General features: G+C 42.6%; 1 protein-coding gene and 1 non-coding gene across 2 annotated transcripts in view; both read right to left on the minus strand.

Annotated features, from left to right (window-relative positions):
- LOC116810475 (aldehyde oxidase 2-like) overlaps positions 1–14,269 on the minus strand; it is a 79,444-nt gene that overhangs the window by 13,596 nt on the left and 51,579 nt on the right. The window contains 8 exon segments of the mRNA XM_032755015.2: positions 2,217–2,405; positions 2,518–2,583; positions 4,350–4,464; positions 6,377–6,429; positions 7,237–7,311; positions 9,627–9,754; position 11,695; positions 11,763–11,858. Coding sequence (XP_032610906.1) covers positions 2,217–2,405; positions 2,518–2,583; positions 4,350–4,464; positions 6,377–6,429; positions 7,237–7,311; positions 9,627–9,754; position 11,695; positions 11,763–11,858 — 723 coding nt within the window.
- LOC116809981 (U1 spliceosomal RNA) lies at positions 4,569–4,735 on the minus strand. Its single transcript, XR_004370134.1, has one exon. It is a non-coding gene; the product is annotated as a U1 spliceosomal RNA (small nuclear RNA).

Raw genomic sequence — 14,269 nt, forward strand, 5'->3', positions numbered from 1 at the left:
CTGGGCCTGGTGGCGCGTGCCTGTAGTCCTAGCTATTTGAGAGGCTGAGGCAGAAGAATTGCTTGAACCTGGAAGTCGGAGGTTGCAGTGAGCCGAGATCATGCCATTGCACTCCAGTTGGGCGACAGAGCAAGATTACATCTCAAAAAAAACAAAAACAAAACCAAAACCAAAAACAAAACAGAAAAAGAAAAAAGTCCCAGCATAATCTGAGTTTCCCAGATCTTGAATCCCATCTGGGTTAAATTTTGTTCCCTAGGAAAGGTATGTATGTGTGTATGTGTGTGTGTATGAGTGTCTTTGTGTGGTAATGGGAAAGTACCCTATTTAGTAAAACACATTCAATGGATTGAACTAGCCAGCTTTATCAGCAGAGAGAAAAATGCCTTTTTAAACTCCAGGGTCAGGATAGGCAGGGTACTCTAGAAGAAAGAGTAGACTTTGATACCAGATGAAAGGTTGTAAACCCATCATCTGCAAGGAACAGGCAGGTATTGTCAATGAATGATGCAGGCAGATGAAAGACAGTAAGAAGCAGTGGAAAGTAAGGTGAGGAAGAGCACCCCCATGTCCTATCTATAAGGGGCAGCTGTTCTTTGGTTGTAGTTAGTTGTTGCCTTTCCAAGAATGCAGCCAAAATTACCAGATCATCCATTTTTTCAAGAGAATTTAGATATCTGTATTTTAATGTAAAATTCCCTGACTTGTAAAAACAGTGTGTAGGCCAAAGAAAAGTACATCTTCAGGCTAGATTTAGCCAGTAGACCACCAATTTGCGACCCTTGAGTTAGTGAGACTGAGTCTGAATCCTGGCCCTTACTCCCCGTGTTTCTCGGGCTAAGTGAGATAATCTCCTCTGTTCCTTTGTCAGTGAAGTGTGGGCAGTGATGCCAACTTTATAGGGTGTTGCAAGGATCAGGAAACGCAAAAGCACCTAGCACAGCTCCCGGTACCTGGTAGCTCTCTGTTGTTTTTACATAGTACCTTCCATGTGGGACCTGCAAACCCATGATTTTCCTAAGTGTCGGCTTGTGAGTTGCTGTCTGCAACTACAAGGACTCAAGGGTCCTTTCTGCCCTGTGTTACTCTTAGTGGCTTAAAAGCTGCTCTCTGTGGGCTCTTAGCCCCCTTTTGCCTTTTCCCCTTAGAGTGATTTCCAGTCCAATGAGAATCCAAAGGCTCTAGTGATTGTCCTTCCTTTCAGGTTTGCCCTGACCTCATCACCATAGGTCTAGAGGAATTTCCTGGCGTTCCTGGGCTGACAGTGGGATCCAGTTTGGACATGATGAAATTTCTACAGATGTAGTTGGATACTTTTTTTTTTTTTGGAGGATGGGTACTAGCAAGACATCTCCCAAAAGATCTTATTTATTGATTACCCAGGCTGGTCTTGAATTCCTGGGCTCAAGCAATCCCCTGCTTCAGCCTCCTAAGTAGCTGGAGCTATAGGTGTGCAGCACCATGGCCAGGAAAGATTTTAAAGTCTTAAGAGGAGTCAAGAAACTTTAACAATACATCTCAAACCTAGATGAAGTTTTTACTCTGAGGGTGTTTTTCACGTAATCTGCATAGAGCAAGGCAAACAAATAATGATCTTTATTTTAATTTGCAGTTTCATTACTTTAGCAATTATTAAGGTTGATGTCTTTGCTTTCTGATGCTATTAACATTTTGAGCCAGATAATTCTCTGTAGTGGGGTTGGGGGCTGCCTTGTACAAAATCACCTTCCCGACTCCCCCCACCCCCAATCGAGAACCACTATTCTAGATGCATTTCTGGGTATGGTGAGGACCCTGAGCCCCTCAGAGGTGAGTGATTTGCCTAAGACCACAGGGAGGGGATAGGGCTGTGGCAGGAACCCAGGTCTTCTGCGACCTCAGTCCAGGGTTCTGTCCATGCTGCCACTGCTAGGATTTCAGTCGCATTGTGCCTCCAATCCTGTTTAATATTGTAGTCTTCAGGGTCTTAAGTAAAAGTGTTATTCTATTAAGAAGTCAAAGCTTTTTGGTGAGTTTTAGAGTTTCCAGTGAAAGAGGAAATTATTAAAATCCTCGGCCCACGATTGCAATGGGTGATTCATCTCCAAATTCTAGCAGTCTATAGTGATTTGTTCTTGATAACAGTTAACATTGACTTACTATTTTGTCCACTTGCTTTCATTTGCCGTGTGCTACCCGATCCATGACACCGTGCAGTGGTAGGTTTGGGTGTTTACCTTAGATGAATAGATGGTTAGTGGGGTTTGTGACGAGGGCAGCAAGGAGACATTGAACTCCTGTGGGACATCAGTGATGGTTGGAATTTTGTACTCACCTGGGCTCTGAGAGTGCAGGACACCTTCTGGGGAATATTTCAGTTCTTCAGTGGTATAAAGCCCCATTCCTTGAATAAAGGAAACTTCAATCTGGAGGGGGACAATTTCAAGCTTTGTGACATTGTGTCATTTTTAGAAGGCCTTTACCTATCTTGAAATGACTCCCAGGAAGGGGCATCCGCCCAGGTGGGCCAGCACCTACCTGCCCAATATCAATGGCCGGATTTAGGCTGCAACATGCATCCATGATGATGTGCGTTCTGATTTTCTGCCCAAAATAAAAATTACCTCGCCAAAAAACTTGAATTAAAAGTATCATTTTCAGGTATACTCAAACGGTCTCCAGTTTTTCCAGAACTCCTGCTGGCTAATTAACACTGCATTGAACCCTGTCAACATTAGAGCTGCTAAGATGCCTGCTGAACTCTTCAAATTGAGTGCCAGGACTGTCCATGACCCTGGAAGATCTTGTACATTCATGGTTTTGACTCCTCTTAAGTGACTCCAAAGTCCATGACATGCTAGTGTGTCTGAGTGAGTCACTTGGTAAATAATTGTTGTGCCTCGTTGTTCATCTGATTCTCAATCTGAATCTGTTGTTGGAATATAATTTATGAGCTCATGTAGTCCTCATGATAATCTGTGGCAGGTGGTACTATTGCCATTTTACTGTGAAAATCCTAGAGCCATACTGGAATGTATGAGTTTGTGGATTTGCAAGATCTTGGAAGGTATTCATGGCAAATGTTGAGAGCACCTTTGATTTGCTAATCTACTTCCTTCTCTGAGAAGCATCACATGAATCTGGCGCTTGTTTTGGCACTGGGCATGGGCCTGCAGGTTATTAAGGAGCCACTAAAAGCCCCTAAGTGCCTGTGGCCTATCTCCGGAGTGTCTCAGGGCTTCCCTTCTGCCCCCATTTCCCGGTGCTTGTTCTGACAAGATCATCGTTCTCTGAGCTCAGTACCTGGGCTCCTACTTTCTATCTAGCCCTTTGGACTTGGCAATTCTCTTTTGACTCAAACCTTGGCCTCTTGGAAAACCTACTCTGGGCATTGGGACCAGCCTTCATCTATCCTCAACCTGGATAGGGAGGGAGATTGGACACACTTCAGAGTGGGCCTTCAGTTTACTTTTACCTTGAAACCTGGTGTGTTTTGCACTGTAAGTGCTGGGCAGTGGAAAGAGATGGCTGTGCACTAACACTGAGTTGATGGATGATTTAGTTCACCAACCACAAATGGCCAGCTGCAACAGGCCTGTCACTAAATTTCTCTGATTTCTCTTTAGTTAAAAGAAGTTTTGCCTCTTTAAGAAATAAACTATTTTAAGGGATCAAAGTGATACTGAAATTATTGAACCTTAAACTGTAAATGTAAACTGAAAGGCACAGAAAAGACCAAATTTTGACTTTTCTAGCATTATAAATTCTGGAAGATCCTCAAGTTTCATATCTTTAGGGATTTATACCAAGGCCCTTGGGTAAAATTGCATCCTTTATAATGCAAGTTGTTAATTTTGGATTAAGTATGATTCCCTGTCTCCAATGGGTGGTTTCTTGGCTGTTCAATTAAATAGAAATTATAACAATTATTTTAATACCTCTCTTCCCCCAAAATCTGTTTCAGTACTACTTTTTGGATAATTGACTTTGGAGAAACAGCACATTGCTATGTGCTTTCAAAATGTTTGCTCAAGACTATTTACTAAGTTAGTTATTCCTTCAGATTAGAAAATGTGTCCTTATAAATAGAAGCTTTTTTTTCGGAGAAATCTTGGAAAGTGATTTTGTTGTCTAAATGAAATAAAAAATTTAATACATTTTAGACTGTCATCAGCAATTCATTTTTGACTACTAGATTGTCTTTTTAAGTGGAAATTCAGGATAAGGCTAGATCTCTGGACCCTCCCATGGAATTGAAAGAATCTTGTTCTTGTTATAAGAGAATTACATAATGGAATTGGGCTATTTACTATATAACACACTTTTATTGTTGTTTTGATTTGCCAAGAGGAAAGTTAGACTTGACTTACCTTGTGAGCACCTGTCAGGCAGTCAATTTCAACCACAGAACAGGCAGCTCCGTAGACATAGTAAGGAAATGGGTCCCCCGACCCCTTCTCCCAGTCCATGAAGGCCTCGTGGCCCCTGAGGGAAGAAATAAAGCCTTTTAGCCTGAGTGGGGGAGAAACAATGTTGATTTATTTTAAAAGTTACCAAAGTTTTATGGTGACGTTTCATTTTATTTTCCCAGGGAGGGTACAAATACAGTCTCCCACTACCATAAATTATGCAGTTGAGTTTCCTACATTTGGAGAAGTCACAGGGGTCAGCATTTCTGGAGTAAAATAGGTAAGATAAGCCTCACTCTAGGAAAACCACCTTCGGAATCATGGTATCTCCCCTGCCAGGTAAGTATAGCATTTCATTTGATTTATATTCATTTCAATTGCCTTTTAAACTCACTTAAAGAGGACATTCCTTGTGCCACAGTTAGGATGTCAAAAAGAGGGAGGAGCCAATAGATTGTTTGGGACCGGACCTCACAGTGTGCCTGTATCTTGACCACAAAGGATTTGAGCTTTAGCCTGCCTGCCCACTGAGAACCTCAGATGAATTTTATCAGTGGTCCCTCTGGGACCACTGTTCCCAAAGGGACCCCATGGATAGTGCTAACCAAACTCACAGGGAGCTGATGGTAATTAAGGGTTGGTAAAAAATGACTGGTAATTCAATGCATTAATTTATAATAGAAGCTGTATTCAGATAGAGGGCTGGTTTGCTCTCTTCTTGGGTAACTGAACTTAGGAATTTAGAACTCATTATGTACAAGGCTCTAGGCTGGGCTGTTATCTCCTTATTTCCTCATTCTTCATGAGGATTTGCTTTACTGTTCTCTGTGTGTGTGTGTGTGTGTGTGTCTATTGTTTGGTGATTTGTTTCATTAGACTGTAAAACTAATGTCACATGCTTTTTGAATTTGACAATGACTGGTGATTATCATCCACCCATTCTCCCTTGTCTAGTAAGGAGCTTCCAAATAGACAGGTTTTATGGTAAAGGGAGGGAGATTTGTTAAATTGAGATGCAAGTCATTTCTAATGATAATATATTTTTACTACTCACAATAAAGAATAGTAAATAATGATTAGATATTGTAAATAATGATTAAATAAATAGTAAATAATGATTATAATGATTAGTTGTCGTAAGTCAAGCATCTAATTTTTTTTTCCCCAATAAGGATGTTTTATTGTTTAATTTTTTTTTTGGACATAACTGAAAGGCCTATGTGAAATCATAGAATTTTGGGCCTAGAAGGGACCTCAGTAATCACATAATAAAAATGTATTTTACAAATGAGGGACCTGCGGCCCAGAGTTGAGGCAGCATAGGTAGTCAAGAAAGTGATCATGTTCTCTGGACGCAGCACCAGCACTGTAGTGACGGCACAATCAACATGAAAGTCTCAGCATTTCCATTGTAATCACACTCATTCAAGCAAAGCTATCTTCGGTAGGGAATTTCCGTTGTAGAGAGCATATCTGTCCTCAGGTAAAATCAAATTATTTTAATAGTGAAAAACACACCTCTGGGTGGAGATTTAAGATACTAATGAGACATGTGATGTATGAACACGCATGTACAGCTACACATGTGCACTCACAAGAGCACTCAGAACGTGCTTACTAGTAACATCTCTTCCCACCTCTTTATGAATAATCATGTAAGACCCCCATAAAGGGAGCATCTGCAATACCAGTTTTTGCTGTCTCACCTTACAGACAGCCTGACCTGAATTCTCTCTCAGGGTGTACTGTCTACTCTGCACCTCATTTTCAAAATATTCTTTTTTTTTGCAATAAATTACTCTGTGCTGCACATCTTTTGCTGTGTGTCTGTTTTTGTTGTTGTTGTTGTTTTTTTTGCTTTGCTGTGTCTTTTGTTTAAATTCTTTTAAACTAAGAAGACAAGAACCAAAGTGTCACAACAGCCATCAACAGTGATTGAGTTACCTCGTATTTTCTCAGCTATGTCAAGATATTATTTTGATGTTTACCTGAAGTATCCAGTGGCTGAGAGACTGATTCTTTGTTCAAATGCAGCTTCTATCTGCAGAATGGGCATATTTAGTTAAAGCGAAACAAATATACCATCTACTAGGTGAAAACAGAAATGTCCAATCTAAAATTGACATCTCATAATTGTTGCTGGTGCTTTGCTACCAATAATAGAACTTATCATCATATTATTTTTCCTTAACTGGCACACTGACAATTTCCTTCTGATTGAGTTTAGAAGTCTGGGTTGAACAAACATAAAATAGAATCCTGCTGCACATCCATGAGATAGGGGCTCAGTGCACAAGGTATTTGGACTTCATTTCTAAATGTTAGAACTTTATAGTAAGCGTGTGTGTAAATGTGAAGTAATTGTTCTAATGAAAAAAGTCATAGGATATTGTAAAGTGGGAGTAAGTTAGTCATCTCCTTTGAGCCATATTCAACAGCAAATGGGCCTTTTAGTTTTCCTCTTAACCTACCCAAAACATCATGCTCGCACGTGTGTGTGTGTATGTGTGTGTGGCTTAGGAAGGCTCATTCTTTTCCTCTTATTTCTTACTTAAGCAGAGTGTATTCTTCATACACTTCTATTTCTCCTTCCAGTGACTGCTGTTTCCTGTGTGCTTTCTCCATACACACCTGGTATACATCCTGGAGTAGCCTTCGCAACCTTTAGAGATCCTGCCTGTTTGCAGAAATCCACTCAACTGGGGAAGAAATAGGGGGCATGCTCTATCACTGTGACACTCAGAGGAACTGTCTCTGTGTGTGATAGCTGTGCACTGCTGTGGTGCTGTCTCAGTACTGGTTTACATTGTTTTCTCGTTTGTAGTAACAAAGGGAGTGGAACACTTACCCAGTCTTCCCATGTACCTTTCGGATGTTTCTTAATGATGGGCTCAAGGCGTTTCAGAAGGATCTGACAAGCATTCTTGAAGTAGTAAAGAATGGAATCCACATTAGAGAAGAGCCCAGTGGTTCTGGTGGTTACGATTTGTGTGAACAAATTTTCATTGATTAGGTCAGCAAGTGCTATGGAGTGCGTGATCCTGAAAAATCGGTAACACAACTCCTGCCCTTGATAACAGTATCAGTTACTGCAGGTTATTTTTTCCCCTTCTTGGCTCACTTCCTGTGAAAATATGGGTTCAGCTGAATTTATACTCTCAGATCCTCTTTCTTAGAATATTCAGGTTCTTAACTTCTCTCTCTCTCTCTCTCTTTTTTGGTTTGTTTTTTTGAGACAGGGTCTCACTCTGTCAACCAGGCTGAAGTGCAGTGGCACCATCTTGGCTCACTGCAACTTTGACATCTGGGCTCAAGCAATCCTCCCACCTCAGTCTCTTGAGTAACTGGGACTCCAGGCACTCACCACCAAGCCTGGCTGATTTTTGTCTTCTTTGTAGAGATGGAGTTTCACCATGTTGACCAGGCTGGTCTTGAACTCCTGAGCTCGAGCCATCTGCCCACTTCAGCCTCCCGAAGTGCTGGGATTACAGGCATGAGCCACTGTGCCTGGACCTTAGCATTTTTTTCCTACTTCTTTTGTATTTTTGTATCTTTTCTTTTTCTTTTTTTTTTTTGAGATGGAGTCTTGCTCTGTCGCCAGGCTGGAGTGCAGTGGCACGATCTCGGCTCATTGCAACCTGGGTTCAAGCGATTCCCCTGTCTCAGCCTTCCAAGTAGCTGGGATTACAGGCACGCACCACCATGCCTGGCTAATTTTTTGTATTTTAGTAGAGACGAGGTTTCACCACGTTGGGCAGGATGGTCTCGATTTCCTGACCTCGTGATCTGCTTGCCTCGACCTCCCAAAGTGCTGGGATTACAGGCGTGAGCCACTGCACCCAGCCATTTCTTTTGTATTTTATGGCTATTAAAATAAATGGAATAAACATCCTATTTTCATTCAAATTTGTGCTTTCCAGTCTGTAACAATGACATGCCAGAATCCCCCTGTGTCTGAGCTCTCCCTCCATCTGTTCATTCGACCACCATCAAACTACTACAATAAAGGCCTTGGCTTTGGGTATGAAATGAGAAAACAATTAAATTTACTTTATAATGGCCCAGATCCAAAAATTTTCTGATCTTTAACAGAAACCTAAAACTTAATACTCTAGAAGATAGATTGACACTTATTTTGGGCTGACAACTCCCATACACTCTGAGCTGTTCCTCTCTTGTGTTTGACCCTACTCCAAATTAGATCTCATGCATTTGAGGTTTCTTACACATTTGTTCCGAGCAAAAAAGAGTCTTTGCTTTTTGAATCCTTAAGAGGTATCACCACAAAATTAGGACTGATTTGAAAGGGGTTCCTGTTGGTGGTATCATTGCGGCATTCTGGGAAAATATGGCTCACCACAATATCCCAGTGGAAAAGCGAACAGTTTGCAACAGAAACATGACAAATAGATATATTTCAAAAGTACATGCAATTGGATATTTGAATTAAGGAATATGAAGTCATGATTCTATTCTGAGATAGTGAAAATTTAGCACTTTTAAAAAATTCAGTTAAAAAAATAAGTACAAAGAAAAGCTGTAAGTACTCGGTAGAATACCACTGAAGACAATGCTTCTATTGCACCCTGTCTCCTTGGCTGGGGTCTGCCTGCCTATCTGCCTGCAAGAACTTGTTTATGCTGGAGGAAACTTGCACAGCTCTGCATTACTTGGTAGCCAAATTTCTTCTTGCTGTGTCTCCTAGGAACAGAGACTAGGCCTGTTCACCAAAATCCATTCTCCCCTTCTTCCATAGCAGCTGGACATATGGTTTCCCACTACACTACATTTCCCAGCCTCCGTTGCAGTTAGACATAGCCCAAAACTGGATCTACTAATGGACTGTGAGTGGAAGTGACTTGCATCACTTCCAGATCTGGCTCAGAGTCTTCCACACCGGCTCCTCCATGCTCATTGGAATGATGACACCCAGGGCGACTTGGCACACCACATGTTGAAGATGGTGGAGCCTCCATCAATTTGGGTGCTCGAATGACCAAACAATGCTCGGGACTGATATGTGTACAAGAAAGGGACTTTTACTGTGTTTGAGCCTTTACATTTTGGGTCTATCATCTCAATCTAGCCTACTCCAAATACACTCTCCCAACATTTTAGTTACCCCAGACCATGTTTAGTGACACAGATGACTTCTCTGAAGTCAACTATTATACTGTATCTAGCCATAAAAACCAGAGATGTGGGAGAGGCACACCAAGGAGAGACAGGAAGACTCACCTGCGCAGCTCTGCCATTGACATCTGCACCGATAGACGCTGCCATAGCAATTGTATTGGGCACAGTTGCTGTGCTCGTTTCACAGATGTGCATATAGGACATGGGTATTTTTAACTCACGGCTGGCCACTTATGAGAAACATAAATATTTTCAAGTCCAGCAAGGACTTTTATGAAGATTTGAATCATTATTTTTCTTAATAAAAATTATTTGTTATTACATCCATGGTACCCTTTTAAGACTAAAATAATGTATTTATAAGCATCAAAACTGCTTTTTTTGTAAGGCCTCATGCTGATTTTTACAGTCTTTTCTTGGTAATATTCCACAGTGGTTCTTTTCAAATTGAGTCCATTTAGAATGTTAAGAATTTCCTTTTTTCTAAGTTTTAGATGTGTAGGAAGTAGGCCAAATTGAGATTTTCAGGCACTTATTTGGTTCAGTGGCAGGAAGAAAAAGAGGGATGGAGGGAGAGAGAGAGAGAGGAAGAGAGAGAGAGAGGGAAAGGGGAGACTGAGATGAGACTGACTCAGAATTTGGTCTGAAATCTTTCGATATCAGTATCAGATGAACTTGGAATGACCCTGAGGACCTTTTTCTTGCTCTTATCCTCCCCTGCTTTTTTCTATTTGTTCTCCCTTGCTTATATTCCTCCGGTATTTGCTGTTCATTTTTTCTGTTTTTTAAAAATAATTTTTAAAAGATTATTATTATCATTTTAGAGATGGGATCTCACTGTGTTGCCCAGGCTGATCTTGAACTCCTGGACTCAAGTGATCCTCCTGCTTCAGCCTCCTGAGTAGCTGGGACTACAGGTGCATGCCACTGCACCTGGCTTCTTTTCTGCTCTTTTCCTTCCAGTTTCTCTAGCAAACCCATGTGGAGATGAAGATATTTAATCAAGAAATGACAAGGAAAGAGATGAAAGAGAAGAAAGGGAAAGGAAAAAACATTATTTTGGCTTCTCTTGTCTTTTTGTGTTTGCAAAAAACATCTTCTCAGGATATCCTGCTCTCAAATGCTAATCTTCTGACTAATGTCATTCAATATGAAGTTTCTCCAGAAAGATGCAAAATGAAAAAAAGGGACGACTTTGTTGTTTCTTGGTGGTGAAAATCCAAAGGGAATTTGTTGGTTCAAATAACCGGGCAGGATAGATGGAGCTAGTGTGAAGTACATGTGTATCTAGGGGCTTTGTGGTCTCATCGGGGTCTCCTCTCAGCCTCTCACATTTGCTTTTCTTTCTATGATGGCCGGTTCCATCCATGGCACAGAATTGCCTGTGGCAGCCCCTGCCCTATAGTATAGTACCTAAACAGCCACAAGGGAAAGATGGCTCCTTTCTCCCAGCATCTACACGTCAATCCCAGGAAAGGCTCTGAGTGGCCTTGCTTGAATCATGTGTCCTTTCCCAGAGTCAGTGGGATTCTGGAACCCTGACTGACCAGAGGCAGGTCTTGTGCCTATATCTGCAGCAGGTGTGGGAGTAAGGATGGGGATGGAGATGAAAGGTACCCAAATTGAGGAGTCTTTCAGAAACATATGGCATGTGAGAGGTACAGTACTTCAAATGAGCTAAGGGGCTGGATGATCAAAAGCTACAGATGTGCACTATAAAAATCTAATACATTTGTCACAAGGTTATTTAAAGAATTATTCTTGTTTTTCTCCTGAGATTATATTCTTACTAATTGGTGTGTATGTATGTGTGTTAAATATCTTATAAAAATTGTAGGATGATGGCAGTTGATGAAATACTTGTCCTTACTTGTCAAAATAAAACATTAGCAACCTAATATTGTTGCCTAAAATGTAAACATTAAAACTACAAAAGCTAAGAAACTCCTGCTCCTGGTTGCCTGCTTGGAGCGCCCACCACAGGGCTCCATGGGTTTCTTAGTGGCGTTTTCACTAATGATCACCCCATCCATGAACCCTGGCCAAGCTCCAGGACTGCCTGCATACACGTGAGATTTCTGCCATCTCAGCCATTCTATTTGATATGTAAGAAGCCTTCCAACTAAATAGTCAAGATCTCAGTGTTTGAATAGGGGGAGTCAACATTTACCCTAATAGATGAATCCTAACTTTCAACAATGTATATAGAGAATAACGGTTTAATTTTATTTATTTTACCTGTAGCATTTTGGTGTGAATACCTTGTCCCAGTTCATTGCCTCCATGTGTGACCAACACAGACCCATCTGTGTAGACATGAACCAGTGCAGCTGCCTAGTAAAAGAATCCGGAAGGCATAGCTCAGTGCAAGTTAGCATTTGGTGAGGTTCAATATAAAACACAAGGTAGTGAAACACCAGTCTTAGGGAGTGGAGGGGGTCAGAGAAGCAAACTTTCCTGGTGGGATGCTGAAGCTTAGTTCTGTTTTGTGCAAAAAGTCACCTGTAAAGAACATTCCTCCTGGTTTTCATAGGAGCCCCTTTGGATACCTCAGGAGTTGAGGGTGTTGGTTCCAGTTGTTTGAAAGTCACTCTCATGCTTAAAATCACTGGCTGACCATTAAGCTAGTTATTTAAATGTTTTAGGTACTTGCACATAGTGTGTACCAAGTGTGCTCAGCTCCAGATACATAAAGATGAACAAGACATGGCTCTTCTTCAAGCTGCTCACAATGTGGTGGAAAGGCAGGCTGGAGATCAAGTCACTGTAGTGTAGGATGATCAGTGAGATAATGAGAGTGGCATAGGGGGCCCTGGGAGACCTGGGAGGACAGGTGCAACTCCTGTGCTGCTCAGGGATGACAAGTGACAACAGAACAGAATCACAGATCGAAGAAGGCTTTGCCATGGGCAAGGTGGGCAAACCCCGCACAGCCTGTAAGGGAAAGCTCGGCTCCTTATTCCACTAGGAGGCCCCGTGGGATCTGGTCTCTTGTACAGTCCCTGTTGCCCCCTGCCTTGCCTCTGATTCTGGCCCCACTGCAGCTCCTTTCTGACCTGTGCTCCTTGCTTCTGTCCGATCTCTTGTCCTGGCCGGCTTCTCCTCCTGTTCCTTACCTGTCTGCTCAGCCTGCAGGGCCACGCCCTGCAGTCTATGTTCTGTTAAAACTTCCTCACTTGGCTGGACATGGCGGCTCATGCCTGTACTCATCCCAGCACTTTGGGAGGCCCAGGAGCGCGGATCACGAGGTCAGGAGTTCGAGACCAGCCTGGCCAAGACGGTGAAACCCCATCTCTATTAAAAATACAAAAATTAGCCAGGCGTGGTGGCGGGTGCCTGTGATCCCAGCTACTTGGGAGGCCGAGGCAGAGAATTGCTTGAACCTGGGAGGCGGAGGTTGCAGTGAGCTGAGATCGCGCCACTGCACCCCAGCCTGGGTGACAGAGCGAGACTCCATCTCAAAAAAACAAAACAAAACAATACAACCCCAAAACTTCCTCACATGTGTCTCATCCCCATCTAGGAAGGATCAGTCACCTCTTTCTTTGTACTTCTCCTTACAGGAATACTGGGTTGAAGACTGTCCCTCCTCTGCCCCCTAAAATTCATGTCTGTCTGAAACCTCAACATGGAACTTTATGTAGTCTTTGTAGATGCAACTACTTAAGATAAAATCATACTGGATTGTGGGGGCCCTAAACTCAATGACTGGTGTCCTTGTAAGAGGGCCATGGAAGATGGAGGCAGCAGCGACTGGAGTTATGTCGCCACAAGCCAGGTAATACCAGGAGCTACCAGAAGCTGGAAAAGCAAGGGAAGATTCTTCCCTGAAGCCTTCAGAGGCAGCACGGCCCTGCTGACCCCTTGAGTTTGAACTTCAGGCCTCCAGAATTGTGAGAGAATAAATTTGTTGTTTTTGAGTCACCCAGTTTGTGGTACTTTGTTAGAGCAGCCACAGGTAAGGAATCCTGGAGGTAAGAGGCTCTTCTCTGAGTCTTGCCATGGAGGGGCACCTGGTCTTAACTCATCTTTGTGTCCCGTAAATACCTCTGAGCAGGTCCTGGCCTTGCGTGGTGGCTCATGCCTGTAATCCCAGCACTTTGGGAGGCCAAGGTGGGTGGATCACCTGGGATCAGGAGTTCGAGACCAGCCTGACCAACATGGTGAAACTCCGACTCTACTAAAAATACAAAAATTAGCCAGGCGTGGTGGCAGGCGCCTGTAATCCCAGCTACTTGGGAGCCTGAGGCAGGAGAATCGCTTGAACCTGGGAGGCGGAGGTTACAGTGAGCAGAAATTGTGCCATTGTACTCCAGCCTCCAGCCTGGGTGACAAGAGCAAAACTCTGTCTTAAAAAAAAAAAAAAATCACAGGGACACTACATCAATGTTTGATAAATTGGACAAAGGGAAAGGTGGTATTTTTTTCCTTCCAGGAGGAGGAGGAATGAAGGCTTCAGCCCATTTGTGTCTCAAGATGCCTAGAGGCCCAGGGTTCACTCAGAGGGGCTTGGGAGCATCGAGGCTTGTAGCTGCTAATAATAGGATTTACTCACCGTGGGCCTTTTGACTCCCACTGAGGACAGAGCTCTCACTGCCAGTTTAGAGGGCAGGTGTTCCAGCTTTGTGAGTCATCAGCTGACCTGGAATAACCAGGTGATTCTAGGGTGCCTCAATTTAGAACTCTGTGGGGCAGCTGGAGAATATTCAAATGGAGACTTAAAGTCATTGCTTGATTTGAAGGTT

Source organism: Hylobates moloch, unplaced genomic scaffold (assembly GCF_009828535.3).
Source record: "Hylobates moloch isolate HMO894 unplaced genomic scaffold, HMol_V3 SCAFFOLD_1, whole genome shotgun sequence".
Classification (NCBI taxonomy): Eukaryota; Metazoa; Chordata; class Mammalia; order Primates; family Hylobatidae; genus Hylobates; species Hylobates moloch.